At 43.7% G+C, this 17,061-nt stretch overlaps 1 protein-coding gene across 1 annotated transcript in view; it reads right to left on the reverse strand.

Moving 5' to 3' along the window:
- The window catches only part of RETREG2 (reticulophagy regulator family member 2), a 278,221-nt gene that overhangs the window by 72,959 nt on the left and 188,201 nt on the right, over positions 1 to 17,061 (reverse strand). Inside the window, exon 7 of the mRNA XM_069616875.1 lies at positions 1,746 to 1,840. Within this exon, the coding sequence (XP_069472976.1) occupies positions 1,746 to 1,840 (95 nt within the window). The remainder of the gene's footprint in view (positions 1 to 1,745; positions 1,841 to 17,061) is intronic.

Genomic DNA, 17,061 nt, shown 5'->3' on the forward strand with positions numbered 1-17,061 from the left:
GTTGGTTGTAGGGTTTGCTGTGGCTCAATACAGTTACCTACCTTTAGGAGAGAACATATAATACTTTTACCTCTATGTGAGCAGTGCATCTATTCAAAAGGTACGGCCCTGTAATTGGTCCATTACATTGGCTGGGACTGGAATTAGGTGAGTAAAGGAAAGCTAAAGAGCCCAGAGAAAAGAAATATGATTGAAGATATGTGCACAGTTTAACCCTTGGATTGCCCTTAGGACATTAATATATAGTCTGGTACTATAGGCAAAAGCATTTTTGGGCACAGTGTCAGGAAATCACCCCAGTTGTCTCCACGGACACTGAAAACAACTTCAACTGCATTAAAAGCACATAGCAATTTTGTCAGCATTTCCCCGTCATATTCATCTCATGGCCCCAGTGAAAGGGAACAGCACAGTATACAAAGTACAATAAACAAATCCCCAGCGCGTGACAGATCTTTCAGGGCGCATTGGGGGTTGCAATGGAAATGTTGGTAGCCACACGCTGGTTTACACTCGCTCCTGTATGGCAGCGCCACGTTCAGCATGTCAGGTGATTTTCGGATATAAGCCCCTACCAGTTTACAGAGCGGTGCTTCTGAATTGGTTTACAGCAGCGTTCTTGTTCTTCAATACTTCTTGCCTTTGGATATTCGTTTTTTTTACCTTGTTTTGCCTACTGGTTTGACTCTGTCTTTGCCCTCATCTGCTCGATACTTGGTATTCTTGACATGGAAAGCTCAACGGAACTGCCTTTGCCTACGATTTTGTTACGGTAACCATTTGGAATGTTATGATCTCGGAACTGGTTACGGACTCCTTTTACCTTACGGATTAGTGTTTGCTTCATCTTCATTGGACCTTTGGGGACGTTATTGTTCTTTGCTTTCAAGAATCATTCCTTGAGTGCTTGGACTAGAGACAGCCTATAAAAGCACTGGACTTAATTTAAGGCGTCCTCGTGCCGTCGGTGTTCGGTTTTTCCTTGGAACCTTTGGACTTCATTGCAGGCATCCTCGTGCCGGCAGGAATAGCGGATTCTGCATTCATTTCCTCATATCTCCTCCAAGGACTTCCATTAGCTTCCCACACAGCCTTTGGTAAGACAATCTTTCCTTATTAATTTTCAGTAAAAAAAAAAAAGATATCACGTTTTGCAAACTATCCTTGTATCACTCATGGTTAGGTTCTTATGATTGCCTGTCCTTTGCCTACAGGATTCCGCCCCTTTTTGTTATGGAAACAGGCAGAATTCTGTTGCATTGATTGTTAAAGACGACGCTTGTTCATACACAAAAGTGAGTTTAGCGACTCATTACCTTGGTTTTTATCTCTACTGCTTTATGAGATACTGATTGTGCGTTTTCCTTGCAGCCACCTCTACACCGGGGCGTTCATCCATCTTTTGGTCAATAGTCCTTTCAATCTGTCCTTGTGTACTTGTGAGTTATATTGACAGAAAGAATTCTTCTACACGACGTGCTCAACTGTCACTAGGCGCACACCCCAGGAATGCCGCTGGGGGTATCTGACAAACAGCAGTCTGAGCCTGGTGGAGGGGACTTGGAAGGGATGGTGGCTCCCGGCAGCAGAATAGCAATACAAAAATGAAAAAAACAGCAACATGACTATGTGAGAGTGTTGTCACTGCAATTCTTTTCTATGGATTTGTGAGCCTTAACACATCTATGCAATCCTATGGAAAACACCATGCAACCCCTTATTCAGAATGCCTAGCCGTTTCTTACCAGTGGCGAGAAGCCAGCCAGCTCTGCTTCACTCTCGCTATCCGTCTCCACCATGGGCGCATCGCCATCCTCTGGTTCTTTCTTGGTCTCTTTCTCTGACAGTAGGAAAAATGAAGAAAAGTGTGAGATCTGAAGCACGACTTGTAGCAAACCTGTGCATTCTAGCCCCAAACAAAAGCATTTGGCCCACATCCATGTTGGTAACTTGCAGACATTACATTTTGACTGCTATTCAGTTCTTTCTCCTGCACCCTCATATTACACGGATGGCATAGCCTAACCGTTGTGCAAATGGTCTAATTAAGCACGTTTTTCCAGATGTCCACAATGAATATCTGTGAGAAAGATGTACATATACCAGTTATCAGAGCAGAAAATTGGCATACACGTTGGTCACTTGTATTTAATTTATACCACGATTTTGTCAAAGCGCTGAACAGTAAGATAAAATCATTACAATCAAGTGAAACAGTACATTCTAAATAAGCTGAAGTAAGGAAGAATGAGGCTCAGTTATTGGAAAGAGCAGATAAGGGATAGGAGATTAGATTGAAAAATATGTAGTGCGGAATAGGAACGATAGAGAGAGGGAGGGCATTCCTGATTGGGGGCGGGTAAGCCGAAGGATCGGAACCTAGAGGAGGCACAAGGGGGTTTGAGGACAAACTCTGGAAGTGGGCTTGGGAGAGCAATATGCATTTGAGAGAATACAGTGATGTAAGTGAGTAAAGGTAGAGCGGGGGAGACCATGGATACACTTGAAAACAGGAAAAGTGAAAGATGAGACCCAGAAGGAAGGAGAGATGCGGGGAAGAGAGGAGGAAGAAAAAAGCGGACACATAGGTGAGTTAAAGACAGAACCAATGGGGCCAAGTGAGGGGCAGGAAGGCCAAATAGAGGGGCAGGGCAACAATCAATATGAGAAAGAAATTTGAGATGTAATAGTTTAGTGGTGTGGAAGGATAGGTAAGGCCGATCACAACGGATGTTAAATAAGGCTCAGCAGGAGGAACGAGCTATGTCAGAAAAATGAATGAAAAAAAGGTGACTGCCAGGTTACGAGCAGATGAGGAGGGAAGGAGGAAACGAAAGAGGGAGGAGGTGAGGGGGAGAGAGAGGAATGGATGTAGCAGGGAAAAAGAGGACCTCAGTCTTAGATTGATTAAAGGTGGAGAAAGTGGGAAGACATCCAAGCTTGGACAGCAGAGAGACCGATAGAGACAATACAGTGTAAAGACTTAGAAAAGGAAGAGAAGGAGAAAAGATTTTGGGTATCGTCAGCGCAGAGATGGACTGACCGGTTATAAGAAACAATGAGAGCAGAAAGTAGAAGACTGTAGAGGGGGAATAAAAGAGGCCCCTGGACAGAACCCTGTGGGACTCTATAACGAAGGAGCAGAGGTCTTATCAGCCCAAGTCACAGAGTAGGAACGGTTAGAGAGATGAGTGAAACCAGGAAAACAGAACCAGAGCTACCCAAAGAGGTGAGTACAAAAAAGAACTGTGTGATAGATCGTGTTGAAAGCAGCAGAAAGATCGAGAAGAACAAGAAGAGAGAGCTTAGAGTGGCGAGCAGAGAGAAGTAAGTTGGAGACATGCAAAAGAGCAGTCTCGTTTCAATGAGATGGACGCAAACCAGATTGAAGTGGGGGGAAGAAGTGTATGAAGATTGAGGCAAGAGGATATCTGAGAATAGGCGGCGTGCTCGAGAAGTTTGTAGAGGAAAGCAATGAGAGATAGGGCGGAAATTAGCAGGGACAGAAAGGCCAAGGGAAGGGCTTGTTAAGAATGGGAAGGAGAGCATGTTTAAATGCAGACAGAGGGAAAAGGTTTGAGAGGGAACAGTTAATAGGGGAAGTCAGCTAAGGAATGAGAGGAGGATAGACTTGGGGAATAAGATCAGAGGGAAGAGGGTCTATTGGGGAAGCGGCAGGATGGACCCAAGCAAGAAGAGCAGAGGTGCGATATTAGAGAGAGTGGAGAATGAGGATAGGGAACAGGATGGTGGCATAGATAGAGGGGGAGTGAGCAGGGATACATAGTAAGGAAGAGCGAAGACCGACAACTTTAGAGGTAAAGTAGTTTGTGAAGTCTGAAGAAGAAAAGGGGGAAGGAGAGAAGGATCAGGAGAGCAAGGGGAGAGCATTGTGTGCAGATGCTGAAAGAGAGAAGAATGCGTGAGTTTGGATACATAGTGTTTTTTTTTTGCTGTAAGCAGGGCTGAATCATAGGATGAATGCAGTGAGGATAGTGCAGAAAGGCCAGAAGAATGGAGAGAGGGGAGGGGTTAGCCAGGTTTGGGGGCGTCTCAGAGGGAGTAAAGAAGTGTGAAGGGTGGATATGATCAAGAGTGGATACAAGAAGACTGAAGAGAATCGACAGCCTCATCAGCAGGAAAAGAAGAGAAAGAAGAGCAGGTTAGGAAAATCAAAGGAACAAAGGTTACAACAGGAGAAAGAAGGGGAAGGAGGAAAGGGGGTGGGGGGAAGAGGCAGAAAGGAAAACAAAAGCAAAAAGGTGATCAGAAAAGTTAACAGTATAGGCAGCGATCGTACCGAGAGAGGGGATTGAAGAGAAAACAAGATCAAGACAAGAACTTGAATGGTGAGAGGGAGGGGATGAGAAAAATTTAGGTGGCAAGAGTCAATGATAGCAAGGAGCAGAGATTGAGTAGAGGGAGGTTAAAGTCACCAAGAAGAAAGAAAACTAAAGAGGAAGGGAGGAGAGCAGATAGCAGAATCCAAATGATCAAGGGAAATCAGCAAGGGGGCCACGAGGCCTATAGATACCTAGATAGCAAGGAGACAAAAGGGTTTCGAGAAAGATGAAAGATGATACTCATAAGTTGGGAAAGAAGGAACAGCAGGTGGCTGTGAAACAGGGGGGGGTGGTCCATGATGAGTGGTAGAGAATCCGAGTATCCTTCCTCCCCCGCCACGATAAGAAGTGCGGGTAGTGTGGGAAAAGTGGGAAGCAGAGGTATGAAGATAGGCAGGAGTAGGATTTATCCAGGTCTCTGTGAGGCAAAGAAAATGCAGATTGAAGCAGAAAGAGGTAAAGAATAGAGTGGGATTTATTACATACAGAGCGAGTATTGAGAAGGGAAACATTAATAGAGGGGAAAGAATTAGGGGAGACAGTGGGGTAGGAGAAGTTACGAACATTACAGGTGCGCTGGGAAGTAGGAGGGAAGATGCAAGAGGAAAACCTAGTAGGGGTAGGCATGCTAGTAGGAAGAATGAAGAAAGGACAGAAATAACGAGAGACAATGGAACCAGATAGGGTGCATAATCAGGCACGAACAGGGGCATAAAGGACTAGAAAACTGTTCTTGTACAGAACACCCTTGGATCCGCCACCCATAGCAACGATGCCCTAGATCCACAGATTTCATGAGGAGAGGGCGTGTTGCATGATCCTCAGCGTAAACACGCCAGATGGTGTGCAGCGTATTCGTGCGGCCTCAGAGGTGGGGAAGCAGGGAAGGACAGACGGCAAAGCTGCGAGTGGCAGACCCTGGAGCAGTCACTCCAGCCAACCAGGTAGGCACAACAGCACCACAGCGTCTGCACTGAACGGAGATGGTGGAATCCACAAGGCGTTCAAACAATCCTTCGGTTGGAAAATGTGACAGGAGTTTCCTATTTGGTGGGTAAACAAGTTGAGCACTAAACAGAGGCGGCTTTCCACTCGGGAGGGGAGAAATACTTGAAAATGGAAGGAAAAGCAGCATATTGATAACCTCTGAGAAGGAAACCAATATCCATTCATTTTAATCAGGATACAAGCACATTTTTATCACAGTCAACCAGCACAGCTTTTTTTATTACTGTTTAGCTTGGTCTGGTTTTTGAGCTGAAAATGCGCTCAAGAATGTAATTTTCATTTGTAACTTAATTCATTATTCACTATTGCCAGGTGGACCCATCTATGTTGTGAACACACCATCCCAGTATTTCACAAGATGCATTGGCTTATTATAGTGCAAAACAGTAATTCTCAAGTACAGTGTATTACCAAATTTATTTTAAAAAGCAAGTCCCAAAACGGAAGATATATGGGCACTGTAATAGGCCCTAAATTGCTCTGCAGGAGACTTACCCCCATTTCCCATTGAGATCCATGCACTCATCCAGTCCCAGTTACTGGGCCATACACATTTCTGTCTTAAATGGATCGGGATTATTGGGGGCATGGGGTCTAGGGAGGGCAGAGCTTGCGCAGTGCAGTCAGGAGATGGTTGTCAATCGTGGCAGACCTGGCTCTTCACTGAAAAGCACCATTACTTCATGGATACACCTGCTGCCCAGTGCCAGGAATCCACCCATGTAACCCATCATAGTGGCCTACATTAGTTTACGTTACAGTTTAGGCTCTCTGAGAGCACAGCACTCAAGTGTTTGCTAATGGACTTTACCCCAATTAGTATAGGAAGCTTCCAAAATGGACCACAACCTTTTATGATCACTCTAGCATTTCCAGATCAACCCGTCAGAAATGAATCCTTTGGCATGTACCCGATTATCAGCTATTGCCATATACTCTAATTTTCTAAGTTTCATACTGATGGTGTTTTGCTTTTTTGTAGTAAACCCACATACTCCTAGACACATGAGACATGTGCAGTCGTTCCTATCCTTTTAGTTCACATTTTGCTTTCTGGGTTATGGAGGCTCCTGCACCCACCGTATAGATGTTGGGCTTCATGTGCTAGAATACAAAGGAGGAGGGATATGAAAAGAACTGCTTGGGCATCTCATACTTGAATTGGGCACCTTGAAAGCTCAGTGTTGTGTTGTAGATGGTAACTGATAGAAGTCGAGCCCGACTTCTATCAAGTCGGGTGCCTATTTGCATGCAATAACTGGGGAACGCCCAATTGGGCTTTAATTGCAGGCTCTCTGGAACTCTGCAAAGTGTAGCATGCTCATTTCAGTGGAAATATATTTGTAGCCAAACAAAAGCCAGGGTGTGGTCTGAAATCGCAGCATAGGCCACTACAGGGAAATATTTGTTACATTTCTACACCTCAATAGGGTATAGACCTTCCTGTAACTTTTTCACTATGGTATCACACACGAACAAGGTCAGGTACATGTCACTATTTTCTTTAATCTATCAACCACTAATGCGTCCACTATACACTTTCCCTAACCAGAAGCACACCCTAACCCTGTGGGGAGCGCAATCCCTAGACAAGAGGTGGTGCGCCGCCTATCTAATAGAATAGAAGGAAATTGTCCCTACCACTACAATGAGACTATTAGATTTCCATTAAAATTGCAGCAACATGTAACGAGCAAAACTCTTTTAGAAAAATGTGCTACTGGGTAATCAAGTGCAGTCACCACCTAACCAGAATGACAGCAGATGGCTGGAGGGGGGCAAGTAACAGACAAAAGGTCCAGCGAGAAAGAGGACAACCAACCTTCTACTCACAGACATTCACCCAGAACCTCTTGGAACTGGTTAAATGGCCAACATGACCACTTGAAGCAATTCGTTGGGTTCAGTAATGACGTATGGGAGTTCAGATGCAGAGAAATAAATATCTGAGATGGAGTTTGCTCTGCGATCAGAGTGTTGATGGTTTCTCCAGGAAGCATGAACGACTGGAACAAGAGATTCATCCAGGAGTGGATTAAATCCTGCTGTCCCTTAGTCTGGGGGCAGGGGGGTTTAGGGAGTATTTTCAGTTTCAGCCAATTCCCTTTAACCTGGGAGACGCCCAGCACTTATGCTGGACTCTGGGCTTTTTTATTTTAATCTCCTGAGTGAGTGAAACTTTTTACCACTCACTCTTTCTTTTTCTCTGACTGGGATTTTTATTTCTACTGTTTTATGGAGTCTGGTAAACTCCATAGGTTTAATACAGGTATCTGCTTTTTGCTTGACGACACCCAGCACCCTCTGTGCAGTGTCACTGAGGAGTCCGTTGGACTTCACTTTATATTCAAATTCATTTTCTTGTGAGAACTACAGTTCCCAAGAATAGAAAGATACTTTGTAACTTACCTTTTCTTTTGTGGGTCCATCACACACCACCTTATGTGGGGTGCTGGGGGGTTACATTAACTCCTTATCCCACTCCTCATGTAACCTTTTGTTACACTGACTAATTTACATGGCTGGTGGGAGCTGTTTCTTTTGACTACCTTTTGTGCAGGTTATTAGCAGGCCGATTTCTCAGCTCCAATTCAGCACTCATGTGTGACCATTTTCTCAAATTGGCCCCTCCCTTTTTTCGCCATTTTACGTTCGTCAGTTCCTTCTGGGCTTTTCTTCTAACCTTCAAGAGTAGATTTGTGCCCTTTATGAGTTTTGCCTTTGGCGGGTTTCAGCCTTGAAGCCTGTCCAGGCTCCAGTGTGTCTGGGAAGGCAGAAAGTGAGGGAGGAGCCCGACATTTCACTGTCCTTTGTAGGTAAGCTTGGGTGAAACCAGTTCCAACTGGGTGGCTAGCTGTCCTGGAGGACAGCTAGCCCCCACTCCCCAGGTGATTGACAGCTCCATGGGAGTATATGACTGGTTTCCAGCATATAAGGTGAGGATTTTGGGACTACAGGGGTAGTCGACCACTGGAACAAGGAATCCGAAGCAGAAGACTAGCAGAGATGCCAGCAGAACCTTCAGGGACTGGAGAGGCACCAGTGAAGCCCTGCAGCTGTGCAGACCCAGCTTTCAAATCAACAGGGAAGACCCGCCAAGGGTGACTTCCTCCCTTAGGCTGGTGAGACCAACTAGCTGCAAGACCTTCATTTCGGGCCAACCCCTGAAGTCCTGCAACTTTCCCAGGCTGCAGAACACCAATATCCGGAGTATCTGGACCATTATCAAGTGCATAGTCTTCCAAAGATCGAACCCGGCTGAAACTTTGCAGGCATCCGTGTGGACCTCTATAGGGACGAATTCTTCACCAAAAGTCCTCTAGCCAGAGTTCAGGACAGAGTAACCAAAGAGAATCCGACCAGCGATATTAGTTTCTTCTTGGCGCGGAGAAAAAGGTGCCAAAACCACAAAGTGCCACTGAAGTGAGCTGAATCCATTGCTGCCGACCCTTTCTCCAGAGTGCTGCCGCAAAAGCCCACCAAAGCCCCCCCCCCCTTCATCACCACGAACAAGGAGCAGGAATCAGGGCCTGCAACATTGCACCTAGAAGGAAGCCAGCTACAATTATTTCATCTTCAAGGTACTGTGGAACTGTACCGGTTTCCCAAAAGTCCATCTTCTTGATCCTACTGGCTTTGGCAATGCTTGTTCCTCCATAGACTTTAAATGTGAACACTTTCAGAGTTAGGAAACAAACTGCCTATATGCCTCTGGGAGAGAGTACTAGTTATTAACAGTTGCTAGCTGTGTTCTGTCTAACCTTAAACTTTCCCTCCAAACCCAATTTTGCCAAGGTGATACAAAGAAGTGCCGTTACTGACCTTAACTGAAGTCACTCTGTGTACTGGTTATTTAAAGCATAGACAAAGTTATTTACCTGCATTATTGTTCCTTATATAATTTGATTCCATTTCTAATGCGATGTTATTGTTAGTTGCTGCATTTTAGATGTGCTTGTGTGCCTTGTGTATAAATAAATAAATATATTTTAATATAACTGAGTGTTTTCTTGGGTCTATGTATGTACTGATTTCTTTGTACTGCTCTACAGCTCACATAACTCCCTCCCAAGATGAGCCTGCCTGCTCAGCCATTCTACCGACTTGTGTACTACAGGCCTGTATTAGGAGTTGGGTCCCAATACCAAGAGATAAGTCTTATGAAGTCCCACACCAGTTGGAATTTAGAAAAATGCACCTAAGAACTCCTTTCATCTCAACAGCCAGAAAGGATGAATATTGTTTAGATTGGAAGCATTACTACGCCAAATAGATTGCCAAGAGATGTACAAGGCAGTCAAACGTTTCAGTATGAATGTTTGAATTTTAGGGATGGTTGCACATGCTCCAACAGTGCAGAGAAAGGATTGGGTTTATACCAACTCCCAGACAAAATGTGCTCTCCTACAAGCTACACACAGAACTCCTTCATTCCATTCTTCCAGTACTAGAGAAATGAGAGCTTCCTCTCTTATTTTCTAAGGCATGCTTTAGTCGCTCATGCCTCAACCAAGAAGCATCAGTCAGGTGTAAGTATAACGAACTTAAAATGCAGGGTATAATGAGGGCATTAATCGGCCAGCCCAGGCACACTCATTTTGCTCCCTATTGAACTAATTTGCTAGTAGCCCAGCACTGTCCAAAAATAGGAGAACCCTTTGCCCTCAGTCAAAAAAGGTTTCTGCTCATATGCGAGCCAGGTCAGTAAGCAGTTTCTACAATTTAAGCACCTTTGCAGGATCATTATGCATTTTGAGTAACCATTACATCAGTTTACAAGAGACTGTTGGACAGGTTTTGCATACAATATTAGCCCTGGTTTTATTACCACCAGGTTACGTACCCAGAGCCTTCTTTCGGCATACAGTAAATCGCTTGGCTACAGGACTGCTTAAATACCTTAAATACCTTCAAATGCATTAAGATTAATCAAAACATGGGTCCCTAAACAATGCTGCTGCCATCTAGACTCTAGGAGCATGGCTAATAGGGTACCTCGTGGAAAAATAAACCAACAATCTGTCACTGCCCAGCACTTTGGGACACTGGGGCAGCTTGGCTGCCTTAATCTACCCATGCATAGCACTGTGGAATACTGGGCCAGCTTAGCTCCCTGGACCTGCCTCGGCACAGCGCTTGGTACACTGGAGCAGCTCGGGCCCCTTAATGCGCTTTTGTGTTAGCTTAGCTTTCCCTTTCCTACATTGATAAAAAGTTGGATTTACAGGCAAAACTGCACCACTTGGATTCTTTTGGTGTTTCGAAGAACTATTAATTGAGAAGGTTTTGGTGCCATCTTTGTCACCAGAAAATACCGGCCATACACTCAAGACCAATTCCATTTGGCCGTGGGAATCTGCTCTATCACCGTTTTTTCCACAGAATATTCACCCCATGCTGAAGTTGGTGATACAGGTTTTTGTGGAGATAAGGTTGGGTGTTCTCACCGTGGCCTGGATGAACAGTCTTGAAAATGCACTTACATTATTTGGTCCCAATGATATGTCCAATCGTCCCCTAAACAATATAAAGGAACTATGGGCAGACATCCTTTACAGACTGTTTAAGCAGATAATTGGAACAGGCAAATGCCCTGATTCGTGGAATGTGTCTATCTTGGTTCCAATTTGTATAACAGACCTTAGAGAGTATCCGTTTAGCTATCGGCTAGTTGTGACCTCCAAAATGTTGGCAGCCTTAGTATTAAAGGATTTAACGAATTGAGCCAAGTCAACAAACAGGTTCAACCCTTTACAAACAGAGTTCGGAAAGGGTATTGGGACTATACTTAGCGGTAGGGCGCTTGCCTCATGTATGACAAGCCGAAGGACGTACTGGGAGAGCCTTGTATATAGCGGGTGTGGATCTTTCCTGCGCATTTGATACAGTGGATTTTTGAATTGAAATGATATTTTATTTCTATCAGGCTCATATGCAAGTGATTCAGAGTGCAACAAGGCAAGGGAGGGGTACATGGGAGAACAAAACAACAATGTTACTAGGCCCAGTGATATTAAGAACGTGCAAGAACATGGGGAAGGGGACATTTGGGAATTATACTCCAATAACGAGGCATGGGTAAGGTTAAATACTGAAGGGGATCTTTCTAGTTGTATCCCTCCAGGTAAACGAGTGAAACAAGTGATGCGTTATAACTCCCACATTATTTAATCTATATGTGTCGGCTGTGTGGGAAGTGAGTATTAGTTGGGGGAGGGGTTATTCCCCAAGATGTGCAGGTTTAAGAACAAACTGCATTGCTTAACGCAGATGATTTGATCATATTAGAGACTATACCCCAGCAGGGTTACAGAGATCTATGAATGGAATGGCAGTTTATCTGAACAGTAATAAACTAGAAATAAACCCAGTTAAGTCCTTTGCAGCAACGATTAGCAAGAAAAAACAAAAGGAAACACTGAGTGGTCTATTAACGAAACTCGAGTGGTAGAAGTTATGACCTTCAAGTTCCTGGGTTTCTCGTTTTCCGTTACAGACATATTGAAAGTGCATATTGAAAGGTGCAAAAATGTATAACTTTTTTCTTAATTGTTTATAAAAAAAAATAATCTAACATCAATAAAATCGAGAACAAAAAACAAGGAATACACAAAAAATTTCAGAATCTAAAAACGTGAAAATAAGGAAAAAGAAAAAATTAAAGAAAGGAGATAATCAAATTTAAAATCAGTAAAGAAAAAAATACAGATAAATATTGTGTAATAACCTATGTATAAAAATCAATTTCAATGTTCAAGGCTCTGATGAAAGTAGTAACAGACACCACAATAGAAGTAATAGAACCAGACAACCAATAATTCAATGTGGATTAATGACATCCTAAATGGTTAAAAAGCACATGCTGAAACGAAAGCATTATATCTAAGTCCTTGTACAGCTGTACAGAAAAGTAACACGTGTTTGATTGATTGTTTCTTGATGATCCTTCTGGCAAAACCTCCTCTTTTTCAACTCCATAGCATACCAGAATCTCTTTGGTAAGTACAAGGTTTCAACGAAACCTAAGAAACAGGCGACACATGCACCAATCTGGGTAGATTGACAGAAAAGGAGCTAAAATGCCCCACCTATTATGGTCCCCCTGCAAGTGACCCAACAAAGCGTACTGATGAAAACCATCCACTGTACAGTCCAAATCAAAATCATATAAAGTGTGTTTTACTTTAGAGGGATTCCCCATCAATTCATCACCAGTACTCCGACATTCAACCAGTAAGGCAGAAAAAAAATCCTCCAACTCCTGCAATACCACCACACCCTTTTCCTTACAAATATCCCTAAGGTCAGATAATGAGGAATTGCTAGGAGTGGCAATGAACCAGGGACACCCAAGACCTTCCTCCAAATAAGGGCTTCCAAGACACATATCTGATCAACTATTGCCAAATCATACACTTCAATTCCATAAAGGATCTTTGGCACGATTTTCCCTTCGTAAAAACGAATACAGGGTAGGTTTAGTCGAACTTGTATAGAAGGGTGATCGTACAGGCCAATGATTAACCTCAACAAACCATGGGGCATACTCCATTTATACAATTTGGACAAAAGTAAATTACGATCTACCGCATCAAAGGCAGATGACAAGTCAATAGAGGCAAAATAAATGGGATTGCCCCCCCCCCACCCTCGAGGCCATATGTTGCAAGCACTTAACCACCAAACCATTTAAAGAAGTGCCCAGATGTTTTCTAAAGCCAATCTGCCACTCCTCAATTCTTCCCGAGCCAGGAGACCATAATTGATGCTGAAGCAAGATAAAACCAGCAAAAACCTTGCTATAAGCACCCAGAATGGCTATTGCCTATAGATGGTGGGATCCGATCTTGCGTCCTTTTTATACATTGGTACGACATGGGCCTGGGACCATGAGGGCAGAAAAAACTCTAATTGTATTATGTTAGAAAATAAGTATGTGAGAATACAAGCTCAGGTAGTCGTATCGGAATTAAATAGGAAATTAGACCGTTTGTCGGATCCTGGAGCTCAAGAAGTGCTAATCCCATGAATCATCTCAAGGACAGCCTCATAATTGATATTATCAGAGATGACAGGAAGATTAGGGATTGGATTTATGGAGAGGGCATAAAGAGACTAAAAGTGATTTACCCAGTTTTCCTTGGAAACGACATTCACAAGAGTACCTATTTGCAGAGAATCCATATCATTAATACATTTCCAAAACGCCTGGGAATTTTTATTGCTCAATGCTGTTAAAATAGCCTCTGCGTCATCCTGACCTCCCAGAAGGCGGGTTGCACGTAACCAATTTTTATACGATTGCCGAATTTTCTTAATCTGGCTATTTTTCTCTAAAATAGAATATGATATATTATTCAAAGTCTGCCTGATAAGCCATCTCATCTTTCTCCTCCTAGCAACCAGAGCAATATTATAAGCATGGCAGTGCTTATTAATTATCATTCCTTTGCCCTTTTTCTGTGGTAAACTGTCCTCAATTATGTCCTGCACAAAAAAGCCAAGGTTATCGACTAAGATTTGGGCTTTCCACTTACGTGTTGTCAGCGCGAGGCATCGATTAAGGTTAGCATTAACTCTGGAGGCCGAAACAAAAGACCATGAGATTCTATTACACCCAGAGTTTACAGACATTTTTGTCGGGCCCTCCTTGAAATCACTCCCTGGCCTTCCTAATAGAAGTGTATCGAAATGTACTGATAGCAGTGAATGATCACTAAGGTCTGTGTTTGTTATTATAAGCCCAGAACATTTCTCAAATAACCAACTATCAGCAAAGACATAATCAATGATGGAACGGACAGCCACATTCAACCAGGTAGACCTAGGGGAATATATCCTGATACAGTCCCATTTTGAGCAAACCCAAACCTTTAAGCCTCTCGACCCATCTTCTCCCATGCACAAGTTTTGGAGGTTGCTGACTAGTCACCCCCCCCAACCCCCACGGTTTTGTACGATCGGACCGAAAAAAAAGGTCAGACTGTACAAAACGACCAAAAACAATCTACCACCAAAGGTTCAAACACCACAATACTGTATGGCATAGTGAGTTGGGTGTTGCGGGGGACACCCCCGTAGCACACCCGCAACAAAAAAAAAAACAGGCTGCAGGGGTGTCCCCCGCAACTCCCTGCTCACTATACTTTACAGTATAGTGAGCGGCGGTTGCGGCAAAACCCCTGCAGCCCCCGTAGTATGTAAGTGTTTGCATGTGAAAGGTGCAAACTTTTGGTAGTTTGCACCTTTCTCATGCGAACATTCCAGCCGCGGCAAAATCAGTCACGGTCGGATCACTTAGAATCGCCCCCACGTCCGACAGAAGGTTACAATGAATACAGTCGGAATTCAGATCGCCCGCCAATAAGACATGCCCCATAAGAAATCTATTAGACCAGTCATTAACTAATGACATTATGATATCGAGTTCTTCATCCAGAGATCTAACACCATGATGCCAATGCACGTTGATAACCAATATGTCCAAGTATCCCTTCATCGAGGTCTCAAGATGTATTGCCATTATGTCAAAGTCCACATCAAAACACATCACAGCCCTGGCCTGAGTACATGATTTTACCAAGGTCAATAAACCGCCATAAGGGCAACCCAAGTCCCCTTGCCAGGCTTCTTGGAAATAAACATCATACCCATCCGTGAATTGTAGGGGTGACCTAAGCCAGGTTTCTTGGAGGGTTACAATTGTGTGTTTCCTAAGCTCTTCACATAGGCCAGACATCTTAAAAAAGGTGTCTATGACCTCGTGCATTCAAGAAGATAAGTGAGAAAAAGCTAAGCACACAAAGAGGCAGCAAGAGGAGGCTTGCAGGCAACCTCAATTCAATGCTCCTAAAAACCAGGACCAATCAATCTCTACTTTCCTCAGAAGCCAACATCTTTCTTTTCAAAAGAGATGACTTGTTCATCAATACTTCACCACCACCCAATATTTTAACTGAATTCACTGCCATCGGCTGCCTCCTCTCATTTGTATTGCAATTCCCCAAAGATATATCATCACTATAGGGCAGCAGATCAAAACCTAACATTCTAAGGTTATCACATTCTTTATGGATGAGGTCATATACAATCGTAGACTTCACAAACATTACTGCATGGTCTGTTCTACCATGGTCTAAGAAATCAACCCTTTCCAAGTACTTTGAGGCAATATGTGCTATAGCAGGAATCTCTTTCAATAGAGTTAATATATTCCTACAATTCAGTACAACTGGTTGAGTGTCAGAGAGAACACTTTCTATTAGAATCGTGAAAAAGAGAAGAGGAGCAAAACCTTTTGAAGGTACACAAGTATTTTAAAGACCCAAGGTCACTATGACCACGCAGCCCAATTGGAAACCGCTCATATGTTATGTTATTTTGCATTTATATAGCAACTTATGTTCCATTGGTATGACCTCAAGGCGCTGGTAGGCTGAGCGCCCTCAGGAACCGAAGTTCAAGTCAGTAGAGAGAGAGAGTCCTAAGGTGCGTGTGAGCACTGGATATGTGTGCAGCAGGTGAGGCATTCATGTGATAGCTGTTTCTTAGCGGTAGGTGTGGTGGTTGGGAGATCAAGAGTTTGTGTTCGTTCTGGCAGGATGTTATGTGCCACACATCTGGGAATTTGTAACAAGCAGGGCACCCAAACTCATGTTTGAAGACCTCATGTTATTAGCCAAAAGACGACTTACGAGGGCTGATGATAGTAAGATCTGCTCTGTGCTCTCCATTGAGTCATTATAGGTAGGCACAGAGTTCAATCCAGGGCCCTGAGAAGGTAATACAGCTGGCATCCTAGGAGCAGCCCTACCAAATCTAGTCTCAAGTGGGTGCAAGAAGGCCTGGGGAGCTTCCAATTCAAGGGGACACTGGGCATAGTTCAGTGTAGCCACTTCCAAGGCATTTTGCTGTACCTCCACCGCTGGGGTTGTTGCTCTCAGGGATGTCTCTGCCACCTCTACCAAAGAAACCTCCAGACCAAATGGCTTATTGGTGGCACCAAGCTCAAAGGAAGGCACAGAAGGAGCGGCACAAGTGGAATTTGTAAATACAGCCTCCACTGTAGGATGTACAAAAAGAAGATTTGTTCTGTCAAATGTGGAACAGCAGAAGACAAAGACTCTCTTATCACCACAGGGGCGATTTCACTTCACCATGTGCAGGATGCACAACACTTAACACTGGATTTGTAACCTCCACTCCGGCTTGATGTTGCTGGTCTATCAAATGGTCATTACTATCAGTACTCTTTGCAAGATGTATTTCTGTGGAAGCATTCTTAGGCTAGAATAAAAATTATTTTGCTGCCACATGCAGGTTAATGTGATCCCATTTAAACAGTACTGACTGAGTTTGATTTAGTTTCTCTTTGCAAACCCCCAAAGAGGGAAACCAATATGCAGAGCACTTTGTTAATTTCGTTGAAGAGCCCCTGTTGGCTTTCATGTGGTCCACCCTCAAACTTTCTTAAAGCTGCAGAGAGCCGTCGGGGAGGCAGAGAAATTGGCGAAGATTTTGAGGACGATAAGAATGAGTCTGACTCAAGAGAATAGTTCAGTTTGTGGTTTGGTAAATTGGACCCCATCGATGGGTCAGGAGGAGTGTCCACAGGACAAATCTATTGAAGCGGTATGGTTATTAGGAAAGGGAGACTGAGGAGGAGATACATTGCACAATAGCCCCAGAGACCAAAAGTGGGCTCTCAGAC

This window comes from Ambystoma mexicanum, chromosome 9, assembly GCF_040938575.1.
Source record: "Ambystoma mexicanum isolate Mex_15411 chromosome 9, UKY_AmexF1_1, whole genome shotgun sequence".
In the NCBI taxonomy this organism is placed as follows: Eukaryota; Metazoa; Chordata; class Amphibia; order Caudata; family Ambystomatidae; genus Ambystoma; species Ambystoma mexicanum.